General features: G+C 36.2%; 4 protein-coding genes across 4 annotated transcripts; 1 reads left to right on the top strand and 3 right to left on the bottom strand.

Annotated features, from left to right (window-relative positions):
- Positions 1–253: 253 nt before the first annotated feature.
- LOC110414199 (ORMDL family protein) lies at positions 254–3,664 on the bottom strand. The gene is made up of 3 exons (XM_021425276.2): positions 3,112–3,664; positions 1,830–1,978; positions 254–629 (listed from the first exon to the last, which is right to left on the bottom strand). The coding sequence occupies exons 1-3, from the start codon at positions 3,295–3,297 to the stop codon at positions 491–493; spliced, it is 474 nt and encodes a 157-aa protein (XP_021280951.1). The 5' UTR covers positions 3,298–3,664; the 3' UTR covers positions 254–490.
- A 4,992-nt stretch (positions 3,665–8,656) lies between these two features.
- Positions 8,657–10,658, top strand: LOC110414239 (aluminum-activated malate transporter 10). The gene is made up of 6 exons (XM_021425323.1): positions 8,657–8,990; positions 9,091–9,231; positions 9,339–9,611; positions 9,707–9,825; positions 9,923–10,066; positions 10,188–10,658. The coding sequence occupies exons 1-6, from the start codon at positions 8,657–8,659 to the stop codon at positions 10,656–10,658; spliced, it is 1,482 nt and encodes a 493-aa protein (XP_021280998.1).
- Positions 10,659–11,111: 453 nt separating this feature from the next.
- LOC110413261 (NC domain-containing protein-like protein) lies at positions 11,112–14,283 on the bottom strand. Its single transcript, XM_021424027.2, has 2 exons — positions 13,727–14,283; positions 11,112–12,115 (listed from the first exon to the last, which is right to left on the bottom strand). Exons 1-2 carry the CDS (start codon positions 13,818–13,820, stop codon positions 11,433–11,435), a joined length of 777 nt encoding a protein of 258 aa, XP_021279702.1. The 5' UTR covers positions 13,821–14,283; the 3' UTR covers positions 11,112–11,432.
- A 199-nt stretch (positions 14,284–14,482) lies between these two features.
- FKGP (L-fucokinase/GDP-L-fucose pyrophosphorylase) lies at positions 14,483–19,199 on the bottom strand. Its single transcript, XM_021424026.2, has 6 exons — positions 18,511–19,199; positions 17,637–18,001; positions 17,317–17,443; positions 16,198–17,211; positions 15,221–15,954; positions 14,483–15,060 (listed from the first exon to the last, which is right to left on the bottom strand). The coding sequence occupies exons 1-6, from the start codon at positions 19,073–19,075 to the stop codon at positions 14,671–14,673; spliced, it is 3,195 nt and encodes a 1,064-aa protein (XP_021279701.2). The 5' UTR covers positions 19,076–19,199; the 3' UTR covers positions 14,483–14,670.
- Between the last annotated feature and the right edge of the window lie 233 nt (positions 19,200–19,432).

A 19,432-nucleotide genomic window follows, 5' to 3' on the forward strand; every position in this document is an offset into this window, starting at 1 on the left:
GTGTTGCTCTGCTCTGATACTTACAAAGGCTATATTCTTACTTTGATCTATATTTGCTTTTGGCAGTACCATTCTCTCATCTTCCGGTCGCCTGCAAGGTCTTGTTTTCAATCCAATAATTAAAAAATGGCGTCCAGGCTGCCATGGCATTATTAACGCCTGGTTCTTCTGTTTGTTTGATCAGCTGCCATATGAGATTCAAACAAACGAAATTTACAACAAAATAGCAGTATGGAGATCTGTGATAAGTTGATAACAGCATAATGATATTCGACATACATTAGATTTCTCTACTGTACAAAGATAACTTGATACAATTATTCCTTCTTTATCTAAGAGAGATTGTAAATCCAGTCAGCACACTTGGCAGAAAAAAACATTACACCTTCAAAATGTCCTCCTATACAAAGATATACCCCATTTTAGCAGAGAGGGGAAGGAGAGGTGGCTTTCAAGCAGGCAAAATCAACTTTTCTTAACAGGAGGCCACTCACTTGTCTGCATTGATTCCAAAGATCCGGACCTTGTGCATGTTGGGGAACTTGGCAATGACAAGCACAAGGACTGCAAGAGTGTTCAAAAAGAGCATAGGATGTTGGTAGTCCGTTGTATGTGAAGCTATCAAGTACCTGCCAGAAAAAGAAAAATCATGGTGACTAAATGTCTGACTTCAGCAGATTAAATCCAAAGAAGATTTAAAACATCGAACTCTCTGTGGCAAAAAAAGGAAGACCACAAACTGTGCATGAACTCATGTTGAAGTTCATAAAAGCGGCCAGAGAATCAAAGGATGAAAAGCTGTTGCTATTGCCTATGAAAATATTGTCGATGTTTTCCAGTTTGTAGGGCAATGAATCAGACTTTTCTTACACAACAAGACTTAGGCAAGTCTGCATCAAGTTGCACACAACCTGCAATCCTTGCCAGAGAGAATTTCCCAAATGATTCCAAAACTAAAATCTTAACACGGATGTAGGAGGTTCTTCTGTTTTAGTTTTTTCAAAATACTTAATATATCCACATACACAGGGTGGGACATTTAAACCTAGTACCTCCCAGGCCTTGGACAGTCCATTTACCAGTGGACCAAGTTTCCAATTTATATTGACAATTGACATAAATTCCAAGAAAAGTTCTGATAAATCACTTAAATAAAGGCAGAATTACCTCGATGAATGTATTATACAAAATAAAGTATCATAACAACTATCGCTCTGAATAACTATGCAAAAATTAGCACTGTTCCAAGTGTCAAGAGCCAATATATGGATGTCAGGAAGGCAGAAAAACAAAAAACAACCAATTGACATCAAAGCAAAAGATTTATCTTTTATTAATGTAACCATGTAATGATAAGTCTAAAAATGCCAAAAGCACAATCATTTTTACAGATATGGAAAAAACACATGTTGGCAGAATACAAAAGACCACACAGCTAACAGCGTACACATTGACATGCTTCATCATGGATAATAGCAAGGCAGCATGAGTATGAATTTCATGAATGAGAATTGACCTTATGCAAAAATTATTATAACAAAGCCATTTTGCAGAACTCCAGTTCCAATACCACAGCACAAACAACGCTGTCTATGATTGGTGGACATCCATGTGCATGTACTCATTGTTGGGTATTGCCATGCCTGGTAGTCCATACAGTCTGCTACCCCAATTATGGGAACAAAAAATATGCTGAATAATCAACATGGAATGTTTGAGAATGAACACATGCATGTGCACATAAATTACAGATATAAAAACCAAAACGACAGGATAAGATCCTCAGAAAGTTGAAGAAAAGTTGTAAAATATTATATACGCAGACTTACAGCACAACTGGTACAACAGTCAGAAACTTTCTGTTCCTTGTAAGCTGTTTTCCATTGTCAATCTGCTCCCACCAAGTCAAGCCATTGTAAATCCCTTGATCTTCAGCAAATGGGGTTCCTTTCTTCCAGTGAAAGAAGTGGTATGTGACCTGAAAAGGTTACCAATCTCATAAAGTTGGTTCAGATAACTGTCAAGCAGATTGATCATGTTCTGAAACTATATAGAAAATGTGGAAGAACGAGCACATGAGAATATCCCCAGAAAAAGAAAAAGATCCTTCGCAAAAGCTTAAGGTTTTATAGTCCATGAAGAGCAATAGCAAATCAACTTATCCTTACAAGAGCAGAAGCATAACATCTGCTAAATTGATCTACCGTGAAGATTTTATATACAGCAATCAACTAGTCACCATTCACCCATTATCTTCATTGAAAAACCTTATACGATTACATGGATGCTGACTTTCTAATAAGTTACTGTGGAATAGGAGATGAATCAACAGATAAAGCCTTCACAACAGATATATACAGATGAATTAAAAAAGTGCCAAAATATTAATATGGGTAAAAATATTTAGCCAAGCAGCCAAACTGCTCAACATTAACATGGATTGAATTAGCAAAAGTATGATTTCTGCTACAGAGACTTGTGGAAATGCCTAGGAACCAAGAATTTGAATATATGCCACCCTATATCTCAACTCAAAACCGATTCTCAGAACTAGATGACACTGTTCAATAGCCAAAACCCTGATTTCCTTGTTCCCCATCTACAAATAAGATGTCACAACAACCAGCTTAAAAAGATGGATGCATGAATAACCATGGCATCGTCGACATGATTCTCATCAAACATACCCACATACTACATAAATTGATGTGATTTCAGTTCCCAATAAGTGCAGGCCAGCAAAACAAGGCAAAGTTCAAACTTAAAACAATTGCTCTATGACAAGTAAGACCTAAAACTGAAGCACTAAATCAATTTACAGTCTAATCACAGACTGAAACAAGAACAAATCAACAAACCACCAAAGAACCGAAAGGAAAATTGCAACAATATATCCTGTTTTACATTAGGAGGAAACATAGACTACAATTAAAGGCGGAAAAAGAAAACACCCTTCAAAACCCTCAAAGCCAACCCAAATTCAACAAGAATAAAATCCAAAATATAGAAGAAAAGCGGGGGAGGGGTAATTTGCAGGCATAAAAAGAAACCAAATTCAAAATTTAATAGAATAAGGCCATTAAAGGGGCCAAAAAGGTACAAGAAACATACGAGGAAGTGAGAGAGATTGACGATTGTCCAAGCCATGCCAGGAGAGCAACCGAAGAGGGAGAGAACGAGGAGCCACGAGAAGAAGAGAATTAGAATATAGGTAGTCCATACTCCGGGGTACATAAACCATTCCGTGTTCCGATTCAGATCCGCCGTTGGCACAGCTTTCACATAAAGATTCGCCATTTCCTTTTTCGATATCCACCAAATCCCAGACTCTGCTTTTTCTCAAGCCACGCTGCCTTTTTTGACTTGATCGATTTATATATCCTTTCAAAAACTTGGTTTTAATTGGGTTGATTTAGGAATCTCAAAAGCACAAACCCAGGGTCCGTTCAAGAGTTTTGTTTATCTGTAAAAGGATGATGCTGATGAAGAATTGGGAAGCTCTCAATAATTTTGATTTAATTATCTGAGGCGATAATAATTACCACAACAAAAACCCACGGGGAGGGGCAACAACGACTGCGATCTCTAACAAACCCCAAAAGACAAAAATGCAAAAAACAGAAAAATCTGACTTATCTCGTGAACCTTTTGCAAACTCCGCACGACATCGTTTTTCTTGTTTAATTTTCGTCCAAGACTTGTCTCGCTTTCTTTGTTTTCTTTCATGGGAACTGCCATTAAGCAATTGCCGTAAAGTAATCTAAGCTAATACCCTATCTATGTCAAGTAGGCCGATGTCAATCGCCGTATTTTAGTACTTTGATTTTTGTTTTAATTGATGATTAATTACTATATTTATTGCTTTCTCGTTAAGCCTTGGGCTTTACTTAAAGACTCATCATTTGAAAGATAGTCTACATTGTTTTTTTATTTTTATTATGGCAGATCTCTCATAGGGGCTCAACGTCAGCCCATGGAGCCAGTTCCGTTGTTCATGGGTCTGGACCACTAGGCTGACCCAGACTCTCTAGAATTTGCTGAAAGGTTTGTCCTACAACGAAATGTTTGGTGCGGCCCTGAACTTGATGAACTTGATGCGGTGTTTGTTACGGCTTTCACGTAAGATATGGGTAGGTTTTGACACTATAAATAAGAGTTTTTTTTAATTTATTATATATATTTTTTAAATTAAAAATATAAATTCGTGATAAGTAACAATAAAATAGATACAGATTTTTATTGATGTGGGATTAAGATTATCAACGAGTAAAATGCCAGATAATTTTAAAATACTTAAATCTTAACCCTATAAAAAATAAAATATTTGAACTCTATTAACTATTTGAATATTTTTAAAAATTATTACTCTAACCCTAACCCTAATAAATTCTCACTACCTTATAATTATTTTAACTTATTTAAAAACTCGATTATATAAAAAAATTATTAAAATTCTATTTATGGATATTCAATTATCCGAACCCGAATTCATACTCATATCCCTAGATAATAATATTTCTTTTACATATTTCATATAATTTATTAATAATTAAATTTATAAAAATATAAAAATAATAAAATTTAAATTTAAATAATCAAAAATAAATATCTCAAACATAATTAATAATTTTATAAGTTATAATTTTTATAATGTTAACATAAAATAAAAAGTAAATATGTTTATATTTAGTGTATATATATTAAAAATATTTTAATATATATATATAATAGTAATTATTTGTCTTATAAATATACTCAATGTATATAAAGTATATATATTAAAAGATATTACAAGTCAATTAATAATCATAATTTTATTAGTGAATTTAATTAACGATATAGATTTGTCCTTAATTACATGAAATTAAAAAAAAACTGGATTTCAAATCTTACGACTTTCTTTTAGATTTATATATTATAAATTTATATAAATAAAGGTATATATATTGTAATTAATAATTTTATAAGTTATAATTTTTATAATATTAACACAAAATAGAAAATAAATATGTTTATATTTAAAATACATATATATATATATACTAAACATATTTTAATATATAACACTAATTATATTCCTTATGAATGAATCTAATATATATAAAGTGTATTTATTAAAAGACATTATAAGTTAATTAATAATTATAATTTTATGAATTAATTTAATTAATTATATGGGTTTGATCTTAATTAATTACATGAAATTAAAAAAAATAACTAAGTTTCAAAACTATTCTAATCTCACAACTTCTCTTTAAGTTTATATATTATAAGTTTATATAAATAAAAGTATATATATAGTATAATTAATAATTTTATAAGTTATCATTTTTATAGTGTTAACACAAAATAAAAAGTAAATATGTTTATATTTAAAGTATTTATATAGTAAAAATATTTTAGTATATATATAATAATAATTATATTTCTATAAATTAACACAATATATAAACTATATATATTAAAAGACATTACAAGTTAATTAATAATTATAGTTTCATGAATTAATTTAATTAACTATATGAATTTATCCTTAATTTCATGAAATTAAAAAAATAATTAAGTTCCAAAACTATTCTAATATCAAAAGCTCTCTTTAAGTACATATATTATAAATTTATATAAATAATGGTGTCTATATTATATTAATATTATCACATTAATAATTAGAGTAACCATACTTTTCATATATTTGTTAGTTTTTAACAAAAAAAATTACTGGTAAAGTTAATAAAAATTATATATTTTAAATTTAATTAGTAAAATAATAATAAAATATTTATAAATGATAATCAAGTTCAGGTAGTAGGTACCCAATGAGTGGTACCTAAACCCTACTTGAACCTGGTATGAGCAGTGAAATCAGAATACTAACTCATTTTAAACTTAATTATAAAGTATTTTAACCCTATATAACTAGATCGGGTATTCGTGAATACCTAGTAACAGAGTACTTATTACCATCAATAAACGATAAGGTAAATTTTTAATTTATAAATAAATTCATTTATTAAATGTATTTTTTGGATTAGAAATATGAACCAATATGTGCATATTGCTTGAAACTTGTATAGATAATCATGATACTAGAGATAAATATCACATGCAGTAGAAGATTTGGCAGGTTTGGTCACCGCATTTATTCAAACAATGACGAGGAAGAATGGAAAAATAGAGGCGGAAGCTACCTTGAACTTACATGGGAATACATACAATTCTCTTATTATGAAACTTCTCCCATTGTTTTTGGTCTATTTTTCTCATACCAAAATAGTGAAAGAATGGACTGCAGTTAATTCTTGTTTGATCGATTGCTATCTTCAAAACCATCAACTTTGACAGCGAAAGCATTCCAAAAGTTGACCTTTTGTGGTGCAAGAAATTCTCTAATTAGTTCATTTACCAGTTATAATCAAATCATGTCCTTGCGCAAAAAGCTTGCGGCGCAAATGCCTATTTGTATAACGTATAACCATGGTGCCCAGTGCTCCAATTCCATGCGAATGTGCTAATTAATGGAAAGCCTAAAAGGTTAAACAACCCAATTTGCAGGTATGATTACATTAATCTAGTAATTAATTAAGCTCCCCTATTTGAGGAGTGAGGAGTGGCTTGTCTTCTTTTACAAGCAATAATTATATATTTATGATAGCAAAGCTCGCTTTTCTAACCGCATTTTCTATAAAAAAAGGTTGTTATATGTTAAGTGATCCTGTGCTAGAGTGCGATTTTATTTCACCGATATGGACTAATACCAATTAAAGTTAGTTACGTGTCCGTGAATTGGAAAAGATCCCTAAGTTTCAAGAATAGTTTTAAAAAAATCATGACCTAATTTTGATAGACATAATTCTTAATCAATTAAGTACACGTCTAAAATAAATTATCATCCTATACAGATCCAACGTGGTCATAAGCTAAACATTTTTAGCACACCTAATGAATGCTCAAGGACCACGCATTGAGTATCTTTCGAGAATATATTTAATATATAGTAGTAGCTAAATAACTTAAAAGATATATCAATTAGGGTGAGCAAACTATCAACAATCACATGGATGGTTTTAATGTTGTGAGTTTAAATCAATTGTAAAGTTATTTTATAATCAAAAGGTTAGACCATAGGACTAACTTTTAAATAGATTTTAAATTAGGCACATTATATATATATACTATTAATTTGCTAATTTATTTTTCCTTATTATTTCAGATCATGGATAAATAAATTTGTTGGAGGCTGGTATTTTGTCTTTATTTTATTCTATATTATTTTAATTATCTATATTTTTTAAAACAATAAAAGCTAGCATCCATCTTAAATCGGATGGCAAGATTGATCTTAGGACTAAGATCAGTCTCAAAGGATTATATATATATATATATATATATGGACAAGACCGATCTTAAATGAGTGGTTCATAATGTCAATTACTAATAAAGGGGGGGTTTCTAATTCCACATATTGGTAAGTACACAGGCCAGTGGTTATTAATTTCTCCTTTCTAGGCTCCACATATTAATTAGGTATCTCTCTTACTCTCTCCTAATGTTTACCAGATAATGGCTTTTAGATTTTCATTCAGTTTGCACTAAGCTCAAATGGTTTACTATGGTCTCTACTCGTTATATGGTCAAATGCTAGAGGAGCAGCATATTATTCTGCATATGATGTGACAATTTTAAGTAATGTAAATGGAAGTAATTAGCTCCTCATGTTGTGTTTTTCCTGGTTTGCCAATTAGGATTGGTATGTTGTTTTTTCCACCTGTATTCTTTGTCAAGGTTGCAGTGGCTATGGTTTATACATAGAGTTAAAAAAGAAAGCACCTGTCACCTGTATAAGGCTTTTGTCAAACTGAAAATGCACTGTCTATGAATTTGTCTGATAACGTGATATATATATTATGTGGTCATGGCTTTTGCTGTCTTGCGCAATGATCATCGATGACTAAGCTGGCCAATTGTACCTAAGATCCATGCATGTGCTGATCACATCACCTAGCACTGACCTGGGGCCTTCAACCTAAATTAGCCTGAACAAGTTGCCTCAATTAGAAATCAGTGTTGCTTGGTAACCTTGCTCCCCAAGGATGAATCCCTTAATTTTTATTTGTTTTACTCTCGAATTTAATAGTACTACCCCATATCTATATGCAAACTTTGAAGCGCATTGTCCTGAGTTTGTGCTGCTTCCATAATCTTCTCTTATCAGTGAGTACTGAGAGTTCTTTCTCTCTGCTTAATAAAAGATCCACTTGTCATAAGCCGACAACATCAAAAACACATTGGTTTTGCATTTACTAGCTTAAACCATAAGCAAATGACGCTCAGCTAAAAAGATGATCGAATTTTTTTAGGCCATGTTATCTCCTCTAAAGGACAGCGGATCAAAAAGAATTGCCAAGTGTTGGTCGCTATGTCAACTCACCTGCCGAAAGGGGATACTAATATAAATTCTTCTGAATTTATTTGAAGCAGTCAAGTTATAAATATATGCTTGGCAATGGGGTTTAGTCCAAACATAACAGTGCAGCCAAATAGGAAACAAAGAAAGTGGGAGCTTATTAGGAAACAACTCTCCTTTTATTGTAGAATCAAAAGCCATTTTCTACCAACAACCTGAGTCCTCTCATTCTTGTGAAAAATTTCACTCAACATGGCAAAGGAAGCCGCTGGCAAATTGGAATGGAGGACAAATGTACCAGATGAGACATCGAAGAAACTAGAGCCAGACTCTGGCCTCGTGGGCAAAACATGGCTAAGATTAAAATGTGTTATGGGAGGACTAGTTATGAAAGTTTGGGGTTTCTTGGAGAAGGCATGGAATTTAGCAGTTGCGGAGCCTAGAAAGGTCATCCATTGTGCCAAAGTAGGGCTGGCACTTTCCATTGTGTCACTTTTCTACTACATAAGGCCTTTGTATGATAATTTTGGAGGAAATGCCATGTGGGCAGTGATGACCGTTGTGGTTGTTTTCGAATACACTGTAGGTTAGTCTTCGACGCCTCTTCACTTTTCAGTGACTTACTTGAGACTTCTTCATGTTTTAAGTTATTGATTTCGATCACTTATTTCCCATTTCCATTGCAGGCGCCACATTGTCTAAATGCATTAACAGAGCAGCAGGAACTTTACTTGCGGGAGCACTTGGTGTTGGTATCTACTGGGTGGCCGATCAGTCAGGAGATGAGTTGAAACCCATTGTCCTTGGGGTCTCAGTTTTTTTCTTTGGTAAGTGGAAAAGCCTTCCCGAGAAACTAAATTCCCTACCTAGGACATTCATGACATTCTCAATTCAAAGTCCCAATATCATTATTGTTGTTATTTCTTACATACAGCTTCAGCTGCAACTTTCTCAAGGTTCATTCCATTGGTTAAAGCCCGTTTTGATTATGGCGCTATGATCTTCATCCTCACCTTCAGCTTGGTATCAGTGTCTGGCTACCGCATGGTAGAGTTGTTAAAGTTGGCTCAAGATAGGTTATCCACAATTGCCATTGGAGCTTCCTTGTGCATCCTTGTAACCATGCTCTTCTGTCCCATCTGGGCGGGTTGTGAGCTTCACCGCCTGATTCATCAAAACATGGAAAAGCTCGTGGACTCCTTGGATGGTACGTAAACGCACACACAGTTGCTAACGAGATTATCTAGAACAAAATTTAAGATACTCGCGGAGTAATTCTTTTTTCCAATCTAATTACTGTAGGATGTGTGGCTCATTACTTCAAGGACAGCGGAAATTTGACTATTAGTGAGGAGAATCTCAACAAGAAGATACAAGGATATAAATGTGTACTTAATTCCAAGGCAACGGAGGAATCTATGGTAGAACGTTGATTCATTCAATGAAAACATGTCTTTTAAGGGGATTAATTTCGTTTGGTTGAACACTCAATATCTTTCTTTTTGATCACTTTCACAGTGCAATTTTGCGAGATGGGAACCAACACATGGCCGGTTCAACTTTGGACACCCATGGAAACAATACCTCAAGATTGGGGCTTCACTGCGCCGGTGCGCTTACTGCATTGAGACTCTTAATAGTTGCGTCGGCTCAGAAATTGAGGTAAAGACGAAAAAGCTTGACTCTGTATAAAAAGTTGGATCAATTTAGATATATAGATAAAGCCATTACAGAAATTTGGTGTATTTAAGTTTAAACTATTGATTGTAAGATATGGATGCAGGCACCTCCATGCATAAGGAAGCATCTTAGTGATAAGTGCTTGAAAGTCGGCTCCTATTCTACTAATGTCTTGAAGGAATTGGCAATAACAATCTTGAATATGAAAAAATCGTCCAAGATAGAACTCATAGTTGCAGAGATGAACTTCGCAGTCCAAGAACTTCGGGATGCCTTGAAATCTTTGCCTAGCCACCTTCTTGCACCCCCATCATCAACAGGGGAAGAATCAACCGAAGGCAGATCAGTGCCCATCAAAAAAGCCGACGTACTACCTCCGATCATGAAGGCTCTTCCACTGATCACGGTAGTGTCCTTGTTGGAAGAAATTGCTGCAAGAATAGGAGGGGTTGCTGATGCAGTGGAAGAGCTGGCGAGCCTTGCAGAATTCAAGCCAGCAAAGGATCGGAAACCCAAGCAAAACCTACCTACTAACAAACCTATTTCAGATAACCTTAATCGTCAAACCATATAAAGGACCAACCCAGAAGTTTGACTTGATTGTAATTACCTTGACAGAAAGTTGATAATGAGTGTTGTTGTGTTTTACCTTGTAAAGACGCTTTTAATAGGTTTAAAGGTTAGTTTTATTACCTTATAATGTTTATGGTTAAGTTGATCATACTCTCTCAATGAAGATTAACTATGTACTTATGGGCTAGGCTAATACAATAAGCCGAAAGGGACAGGTCAAACCATTGAAGAACCTGCGGCCTACGTTGTGAAAATCTTGTTCGTTGCTGGCATTATCTGTTGCATTACACCTTGCAGTGCACCAAATCTGTTCATGCGTACGCGTGGTACAAGCCGTAGTACTCTGATTATTTTCTGATTATTAGAAGTGAATTGTAGAAAATGCTGGAAAATTGTCAGTTGTCACGCCTGATATGGTTGAAAACACGCCATTCCATGCATGAAAAGAGCTAGGGACACCAAAACAGTGGGTGTGAATTTCTGATTATTTTGACAGACCATCATAGACGCCAAAAGAAATAACAAGCAGACCACAACGATTGTGGATTTGTTATAGTACATAATGACAAGCAACCGCTGCCACTGACTTCTTTTAATCCTTTAAAGTTCTTTCTGAATACACAAGTTAAACAGCTAGAAAGCAGTCTAACAGAAGATAAATAAGTTATGAGTAGAGAGACCACATTATGAGTTCAATCGAGATATCAGCAAATGCTTTATTGTGCTGGCAAATGAAGTATGTACCCAACTTCCCATGCGCAAGAAATCCATCACGTCACAATGTCACAAGTTGTCCATTAGAAGCATCAGTTTCTTCAGTCGCTTCGTCATGACGCTCCCCCCAGCCTAGGTTCACTGCCAAGTCCTCAACGGCCACCTTGATCACATCACTACGAACACCTATATCTGTAGCGTACCTGCTCATACAGTACATCCCAGCTGTAACTGTTGCCACACCTACAGGACTTGGCATCAACAGCTTCAGTGGAGAAGAGAGAAGGGCCGCCAAAGGGGCACCAATCACAGAAGAAGCTTGACCGCTTCTTCCAACCCCTAGCTTGTCCATTATCAGAAGACCAGTTTTACAATACAGTGCAAAGTCCTCACAGTTATTCTGGAATATGTCATAATTTCCAAATCCATTTTGAAGAAGATACATTGCCCGGTGGATAACTGTTTCAGGAGGGTCAGACATTGCTGTGGTGCATGTGCCTCCACGCACTTTGGCAAGGAAAACAGATGGGGTCACCCCATATTCAAAGCAGTAGAGAGATCCATTTCGAAGGAAGCAATCCAGGCATGAGAGTATTACCCCACTGTTTGGCTGACGGAAGCCACAATCAGGAAAAGTTGGACAAGTTGATCCAGGATCATATAGATCAGAAGATGTCTCAACATTGGAATCCAAGTTACGTTCAGGTCTAAAATGAACCACCTTGCTTCCACCAACAAAGATACCTTCATGATTTAATATTCAACAAAACTCATGAATGATATTGAGCTTAACCCGACCATACAAGGAACTGCTTAAGTAAAATAACCTTGACACATTAGAAGATTCCTCTAGACTATGAGGAATGGCCATAAGGTAATGAGGTAAAATAACGAAATGATCACAAACTCGATATACAAAGGATTTATACAATAACGGGGTAACTAAGGATTTTGACACTGGAATCATAATTATATTTGCTTTCTAATTCATATTAACCTGCCAATCGAAAAAGGTTGTTTCAGTCTTAAAAGTATAGGAATAAGAAGTAAGAACCAGAGAAATGCTTGGGAATCCCAATAATCAGATTAAGGGAGTAATCCCTACAAAGTGAAGGAATCTTGAGAAAGATGATATGACTCCTACAAGACATAATTCAGTTGATCGGGCCATAAAATCAGTCTTAAACCACCAACAAATTAATATCGGGGGAATCCACAAATATCAGCCAAATTTCAAGTTCTAAGCAATTAACCTATAGAACAAATAGAATGCCCCTAAAACTTTTTGGCTAAAGAGATCATGATTGGGATTGAACCTTGGGCACAATGCCACTTCCAAACAACAAGAGGGGGGAGAGAGAGACAGAGACAAATCTAATATTTTTGAAGTAGCTGAGCCATGTAGGGTTATAGCTGAAGGCTGGTAGCAGAGACAAGCTGTTCCCGTAACTTTTGCAAGCTAAGAATTGTACCCTCTTCCTAACTGCTGGACATCTTTTAGGAAATGAACCTCTTCATACTGACATGACAATTACTTGATCACCCTCAACGCCACTATCAAAGCAACTACTTGACCTCCATAACAATTACATTTTACAGAAAACTTTACACAGCTACCATGACCATACCCAAATTTTAATTCGAAAGAAAAAGTCAAAAAAGATGAACTGCCAATGATAGCATTCCAGCAGCTTTAAATATGACCACCTAAGAATGGTAAAAATTTTACATCACCATTATTTGTCTTCCAATCTTAAGAACTCCATTCATCATATTTAAAAAGGAATTAACTTTTTTTTTACACTATATCTCAGAATCAAATGGAGACTTCATATTTAAATATTAACCATCTAGCAGCATTAACTTGTAAGATTGAAAAAAATCAACTTAAAACACCTCAAACAGACAGAATATGTCAATTCCTAGACATCCAAAGCACAAACACAAGGAAAGGTATCTTAAATCTATAAAACCCTTTTCAGTTTGAAGCAAAATTCACCTATCAAAGAAAAACAGAAAAGAAGTAATCTTTACCTGTACATTACAAAGACCCAGGAATAATATTTGGCGCAAAAATAGTCGAAAAGACCCAAAAACAAGACTTGAAAGAGGGAATCAGGGCAAAGTCTCAAACAAGAGACAAATTTACCATAAAAGGAAAGTAATTGGAGCAAAAAAAAGGGTCGAACAAAAATAAAAAAAAGTCACCCAACAAAAAACTGAAACCCAGACACCAAGATAAATGCACAAATCACAATGTAAAACGTTTCCCAGTTTACATTTTCTAAAGCAAAAAAAAAAAAAACTATAATTCCCAAAGTCCAATTTCAAGTCAAAGACGGAGAGCAAAGATACCATGGTGAGAGTAGGTGAAAACAGCTCTGTAAGTGTAAACATGATCTCCTGGTTTGATCTCATTCCTCTCTACTCTGTTTGTAAGCAGACCCATTTTTCACCCTTTCACTTTTACCCCCGCCTCCCCTGCTTCTTCTTCTTCTACTCGTCTCCGCTGCTTCTTAACCTCTGATAATGGAGCTCTGCCTTGGTAAAACAAAACACAGATTACTTACTTATGGTTGACCCCACATAATTAAGCCTTGTGTTCCTAGCAGCGTGGCTTAATCTTATTGGCTCACCGAATCGTCTCCTCAACAACCGTTGCTATCGGGTCTTTTGGATTTATTTGTGTTTTTAAAAGGTCACGATCATGGTTCTTGGGATAATATTATGAGCATTGATGATGAACAATTCTCTTGCTTTTTCTTTTCTCTACCCTTTTCCTTTCCTCTCTTTCACTTTGAAAGGGTATGTTTGGAATTTAAATCCACCATCATGGGCAAAGGAATTTCATCAAGGCTAAGGATTTTGAGCATGTTTAAGGACAAAGACAACCATAGACTAAAGGGTAGCCGTTTGCCAGGGGAAAGGGCAAGGAAACGACAACCTAAAGCGCTTTGGATTCCTTGCTACATTAGGAAGTTTCGTTCATTCCTCACCTTCCTCTGCTTTTACATGGAAACTGATGCAGCATTTGCAAGAATAATTTTCCACAATGTTTTTTTTTTTTGGGTACTTAAGACCACAATGGTTTTATTAACCATACAATTCGAATACCAAATAAAATAGTATAATTCATCTTCTAGCGTTCCTTTTTCAAATTTTGTACAAGAATAAGATTTATAATACACCAAAGAACTAGATCATCTCGGCCTTAATGAATCAGAAAAACAGCTATGGATTGTGGTAATGAATCAAACGTTTCCTTTATATTAGTATTATATCCTCTCTGTAGTCTATAATTAGTAGACTCTCCAATTGTATATTAATGAATCAAATTCTGCGTTTTTCTCCAACTTGTTTCTCAATTCTGTGGCACACATGGCATCTTTGGCAAGTAACAGTGCAAAGCCCCCGCCACCAGCTCCCACAAGCTTGAAGCCAGAGCAGTAAGGGTCAGCGAATGCAAAAAGTCTGTCAACATATTCGTTGCTGCAGTAAGGATCAAGTTCTTGATGCAACCTCCAAGCCTCCAACATAATCTCCCCTAGCTTATCTACATCGCAGTTCATCAAAGCTTCCCTCCCTATCTTAGCTAATTCAGTAAGTCGCTTGATACTGGATACAAGAAGGTTGTCTCTTCGAAGATATCGAACGACTACCTTTTGTAGGACTTGATGTGCAAGTCGGACCTTCAAGATAATAATAGAACAACATTTAAGATAAAAATCTTTCAAAAATGAAGTCAATAAATAAGAAATAAGTATATAAAATTATAAAATTTGATCATCAGGTTGAAGATGCAAATACATGAAGGGTAAACTAAACTGCAAGAAAGGCTGAACTACTTACTTGACCTGTAAAGACCACAAGCAACCGCTGGTGCAATTCTGAAATCAATTGAGGAGATGCCACAAGAGGGAAGACTTGGAGCCGCAGTGGTATTCCAGGGTAACTTGCAGTAAATTTAATCCCAGGGTACAAACCTCCTATCTGATCCTGCCAGCCACCACCTGTTCCCATGAGTTGCTCTAGTACCAAGACAAGTCTGGCAACATTTTCATTGCTATCATCACCATCCATAATCTGCAGAAGTCCTTTCACAACAGCAGCTGCTAAGATGCTAGAAGTCCCCAAGCCACTGCCCCGAGGTACATTGGCCCATGTACTTATTCGCAAGCCATTAGGTACTAGAATGTTTTCATGAATAATTCCAGTCACCAGCAGTGCAGATTTGACAAGCCGAAAAGGATCATTGCCATCAAAGGGAGGAAGGATTGAAGTAAGATGTTCAATATGTAGCTCATTTCCAGAATCATCACTAATCAACACTCCACTTGAATTAGTTGTCTCTACAATAGTGCCAATTGGAAGAGAACCTTCCAAGCTCACTGCCATATTCAGAACACAGCCAGCACGCTCTAAGCTCCATGGAGGAGTATCACTCCAGCCACCAACAAAATCTACTCGAACGGGTAACTCTACTTTTGCCATTCTTGGACAAAAAGTTTGATCCATTAAGCCATCATGGCTATTGTTCCCACAAGCTGAAACAGACTTGATGACAGGGGAGTCCAAGAGATGCTCTAAGGGGGAGAAAACAATTAGTAAACCCAGGTAAAAGACCAACAGGATCAGATATGAGATTCAGATATAGGACAAGCATTTCACCAGGAAAAGAACTTTGAGAAATACAGAAGCAATAATACATATAGATGCAAATGTACAAAGATTTGAGTGATTGTTTAGAGTTGTATTTAACAGCTTTAGCCTTTAGTTATATAAAAACTTTCCCAATATAATATCAATGCAGATGCACTTGAATATACCTCCAAAACCATATCTAACTGCTGATGCAGTTTCATCAGCAACTGCAGCCCAAATTTTATGCTCTAACTCACAAGCTTTCTTTTCCTCTCCACATGCTCGAAGAAGATCAACTTGTACCTGATATACCCGACTTTTGGGAAGAATCTTAGAATTCTGCTGTATAAGTCTGGGACAAAGGGCTAGGAAGTCCTTACATATTTTGACTCCAGAAATCTCTTTTTGTAGAATTTCTTCACACAACTGAGATAAATTGCGCCCAAGCATGCCATAGTTAATGCAAGCCTTAGCAATTCCAGCTGCAAGATCTGCTTGATGATTACCGGACCCAATGCACATTTTCGAAAAGTCAATTGATCTATGCAACTCCTCCAAACTGACACGCTGTGAGTCTCTCCACAAGGAAAGAAAGTCTTGGTTTTCTCCATCACTCAAGCCCATCAACCACATTCCCACACTAAGCATCTCAAAGTAAGACAGAATGGGGAATAATTTTGCATTCCACAAGCACTTTTCCTGACCGCCTGTTGAGCTCCACAGATCATTTTCCTGAATACCTAAATCATGCATGACCTTCTCCCAGGGTTTCCCACAAAAGGTCCCATCGCTGGTAAGTGGATTCTTTGGGTTATCATGGATGCCACAAAATACAATTACTCTTTCAGTACATCCTACCAAAGGAACCTCCCAAAGACAATGGCGATCAGGAAGCGTGAGCTTAACTGAATTATCTGTCATCCTATTGCTGTCTTCTGGAACATTAATACCAACAACTATAGACTGGGAACCAATCTGTATTCCACCTGAAATATTTGAATCGTATATTAGGGAATCTTCACCAATTGAGACACCATCTGCTATTTTGCAGGAAAGAACAACAGCAGATGCTGCAATGTCTGACACAGTTGTTGCTGGTATGGAACATAAGTGTCTTCGACCTACAAGTGCTGAATCAGCTTCGCTAAGGTGATCCAAAACTTCGCTTGAAGTTCCAAAATGCAGAAACAGCAAATCATCTGTAGTGAAAAAATGACAATATAACATGAATAAACCAAATCCTAAAAATATTAACAAGACGAACTTTAGCTTGGTTTTGATGCTTTAAACAACGCATAACATACATGCACAATAGCTGAACATCCTTTGTTTTCCCAATTTGCTGACCAATACTTCACCCAAGGGGCGCCGTCGCAACCAATCATGCTTTGCAGGTACCCAAGCTGCCACAAGATCTTCATACAAACTCATCTGCATAAGTACAAGGATGTATCAAAAGCTTGAAACTGTTAGAATTAGATGAAGTTTAAGAGTACCTAAACGTTGTATGTAGAATTGTGCAAATGTTGATTTCTGTACCAAAGGCTAGAAGTTCTAACAATATGACACAGCCAGTGTAACTATGCTACAAACTTAGAGACAGAAATGAGAATTAGTAGCTTGCCTCCTTTTTGCTGTTCAGAAGCTCCGAAATCAATGATTGGCAAGAACATGCAAGCTTGACAAGCTCCACCCATGCATTGCCTCTAACAGCTATTATTCCGGTGTCAAGCAATGCTCTACCATCATCTAGTATTGCTTGATTCTTAACAAGCTCTTCTACACTAGGTTTCTGCAGGAGGTTGTCAACTAAACTGACTGTGTAACTTTCCTCGAGAATCTCAGTTTTCGATGCCACAATGACACCATGGTTAGCAGCTATATCAAGAGTTATAGGCACAGTGATAATGCTAGATGCATCCTGTGGAAGAATCAAAGTGGAGGCATCAAAACATGGGAGAACATCTCCAGTCATAGTGAATATTCCACCTGCGATTAAAAAGAAAAGTACATAAGCGCATATAGTTTGCAGAGAAAGAATTATTAAAAGGTGAAAAGATACTCAAAAAATGCGTTTGACTTGCTCTTACTAATTTTCACTTATTTACTTCTTCCTAAAAATTTGCTATAAAGCTACAAACAAATTTGCTACAAAACAAAAACAAATTATTGAAAGCAAATCATAATTGATCATAAATAAACAAATGATTATATGATGTAACTAAATGCATTTTGTAATCTAACAATTAGTACAGTTTTAGTTTTGAGTCTTAAAAAAATTACTACTTTTTATATTTGTTTCCAATGTACTTCCGACTTTTTACTTCCTGAGACCAAGAGAATACTACAAGAGCAACCAACTCTTTTACTGCGATTTACTTTCAACTTTTAGCAAGTAAATAACTAAAAACAATAAGCAAAACAGAGCCTAAAAGTAAAAACATTTTCAGGGAACTCAAAACCCGTAACACGACATCTGAAGTAATCCAAGTTTTCACCTTCATCTTTGAAAGCTTGTCGGGCACAAGAAGCAATTGCAAGGATATGATCAAAAAGCAACGGGACCGGACCATCAGGGTCATCTGCAGCCAAGTAAGGAAGCGGCAAGAAGACTTTCCCCATTGGATTCGCCCATGGAACCCTTTTAGAATCCCCGCCAGCATGAAGCAACAAAATATGCTTTTTACCCATCAAACTAACCGCACAATCTCCAGCACTTCCACCGTTTGCAAATTGAACAACTTTCTCGTAATGTTGAGCGAGGGCGTGAATGGCATTGAGCGTGGCAGCCCCGGATCCGATCCGTTGACCGTCGGGGTCGGGAACCGCGAGAGTGACAGTGGAAGGAGCGATCCTGCCCATTCGCTTGGCCCGTTTGAGTTGCCAGTCGTAGAGTTGCGCTTGTTCGGGGCTAGCTGCCGTTAGCACGATGGCATCCCATGTTGGAACCCTAGTGGGATAGCGCACGGACAACCTTAAATGGTACCACGATTTTCGGAGGATGGTGGTTAAGTCAGCTTTCTGTTTGGTTCTGGAGAATTTTCTTTCTCGTTTTGCTTCCATTAGATATTGAGGGAAATAGAGTGTTCGAGGAGAAGGAGGGAGTGGAAGAAAGTGAAATGAGAGGGGAATGAATACGATTGACCGGACTAACTCTATTTTGTATTTTTGAAAGAGAAGATGAAGAGATGGAGGTCAGGGACTTTGGGACTCTCAGGTAAAGATCATGTGGTCTTCTGGTCCACCATGCTCCCTCCGTCCTCTGTTGTCATTGGACTTGTCAAAATGGGCCGAGCCCATCAGATCGGCCCATTTTTTATTAAATATGAGGTGAGTTTGGTTGAAAATTTTTGACTCATATTTGAACCAGATCTAAATAGGTCAATCTACCAAATTAGTGGGCTGATGTGGACTGAGGTA

The sequence above is a fragment of the Theobroma umbraticum genome, unplaced genomic scaffold (genome assembly GCF_002168275.2).
Source record: "Theobroma umbraticum cultivar Fairchild unplaced genomic scaffold, ASM216827v3 scaffold_4.1, whole genome shotgun sequence".
NCBI classification, from domain to species: Eukaryota; Viridiplantae; Streptophyta; class Magnoliopsida; order Malvales; family Malvaceae; genus Theobroma; species Theobroma umbraticum.

Bases quoted from the DNA above. Each gene is read 5' to 3' on its own strand.
- FKGP (XM_021424026.2), bottom strand. From the start codon at position 19,075: ATGGAAGCAAAACGAGAAAGAAAATTCTCCAGAACCAAACAGAAAGCT. The intron at 17,444-17,636 runs GCAAGCTACTAA...GTACTTATGCAG, and splicing joins TTCTGAACAGCAAAAAGGAG to ATGAGTTTGTATGAAGATCT. The intron at 15,955-16,197 runs GTATATTCAAGT...TCTCCCCCTTAG, and splicing joins AGTTAGATATGGTTTTGGAG to AGCATCTCTTGGACTCCCCT.
- LOC110414199 (XM_021425276.2), bottom strand. From the start codon at position 3,297: ATGGCGAATCTTTATGTGAAAGCTGTGCCAACGGCGGATCTGAATCGG. The intron at 1,979-3,111 runs GTATGTTTCTTG...TAACCTTTTCAG, and splicing joins TCAATCTCTCTCACTTCCTC to GTCACATACCACTTCTTTCA. The intron at 630-1,829 runs GTAAGTCTGCGT...TTTTTCTGGCAG, and splicing joins ACTGTTGTACCAGTTGTGCT to GTACTTGATAGCTTCACATA.
- LOC110413261 (XM_021424027.2), bottom strand. From the start codon at position 13,820: ATGGGTCTGCTTACAAACAGAGTAGAGAGGAATGAGATCAAACCAGGA. The intron at 12,116-13,726 runs GTATCTTTGCTC...TAAATCATGAAG, and splicing joins TTTCACCTACTCTCACCATG to GTATCTTTGTTGGTGGAAGC.
- LOC110414239 (XM_021425323.1), top strand. From the start codon at position 8,657: ATGGCAAAGGAAGCCGCTGGCAAATTGGAATGGAGGACAAATGTACCA. The intron at 9,232-9,338 runs GTAAGTGGAAAA...TCTTACATACAG, and splicing joins GGTCTCAGTTTTTTTCTTTG to CTTCAGCTGCAACTTTCTCA. The intron at 9,826-9,922 runs GTAGAACGTTGA...TCACTTTCACAG, and splicing joins AGGCAACGGAGGAATCTATG to TGCAATTTTGCGAGATGGGA.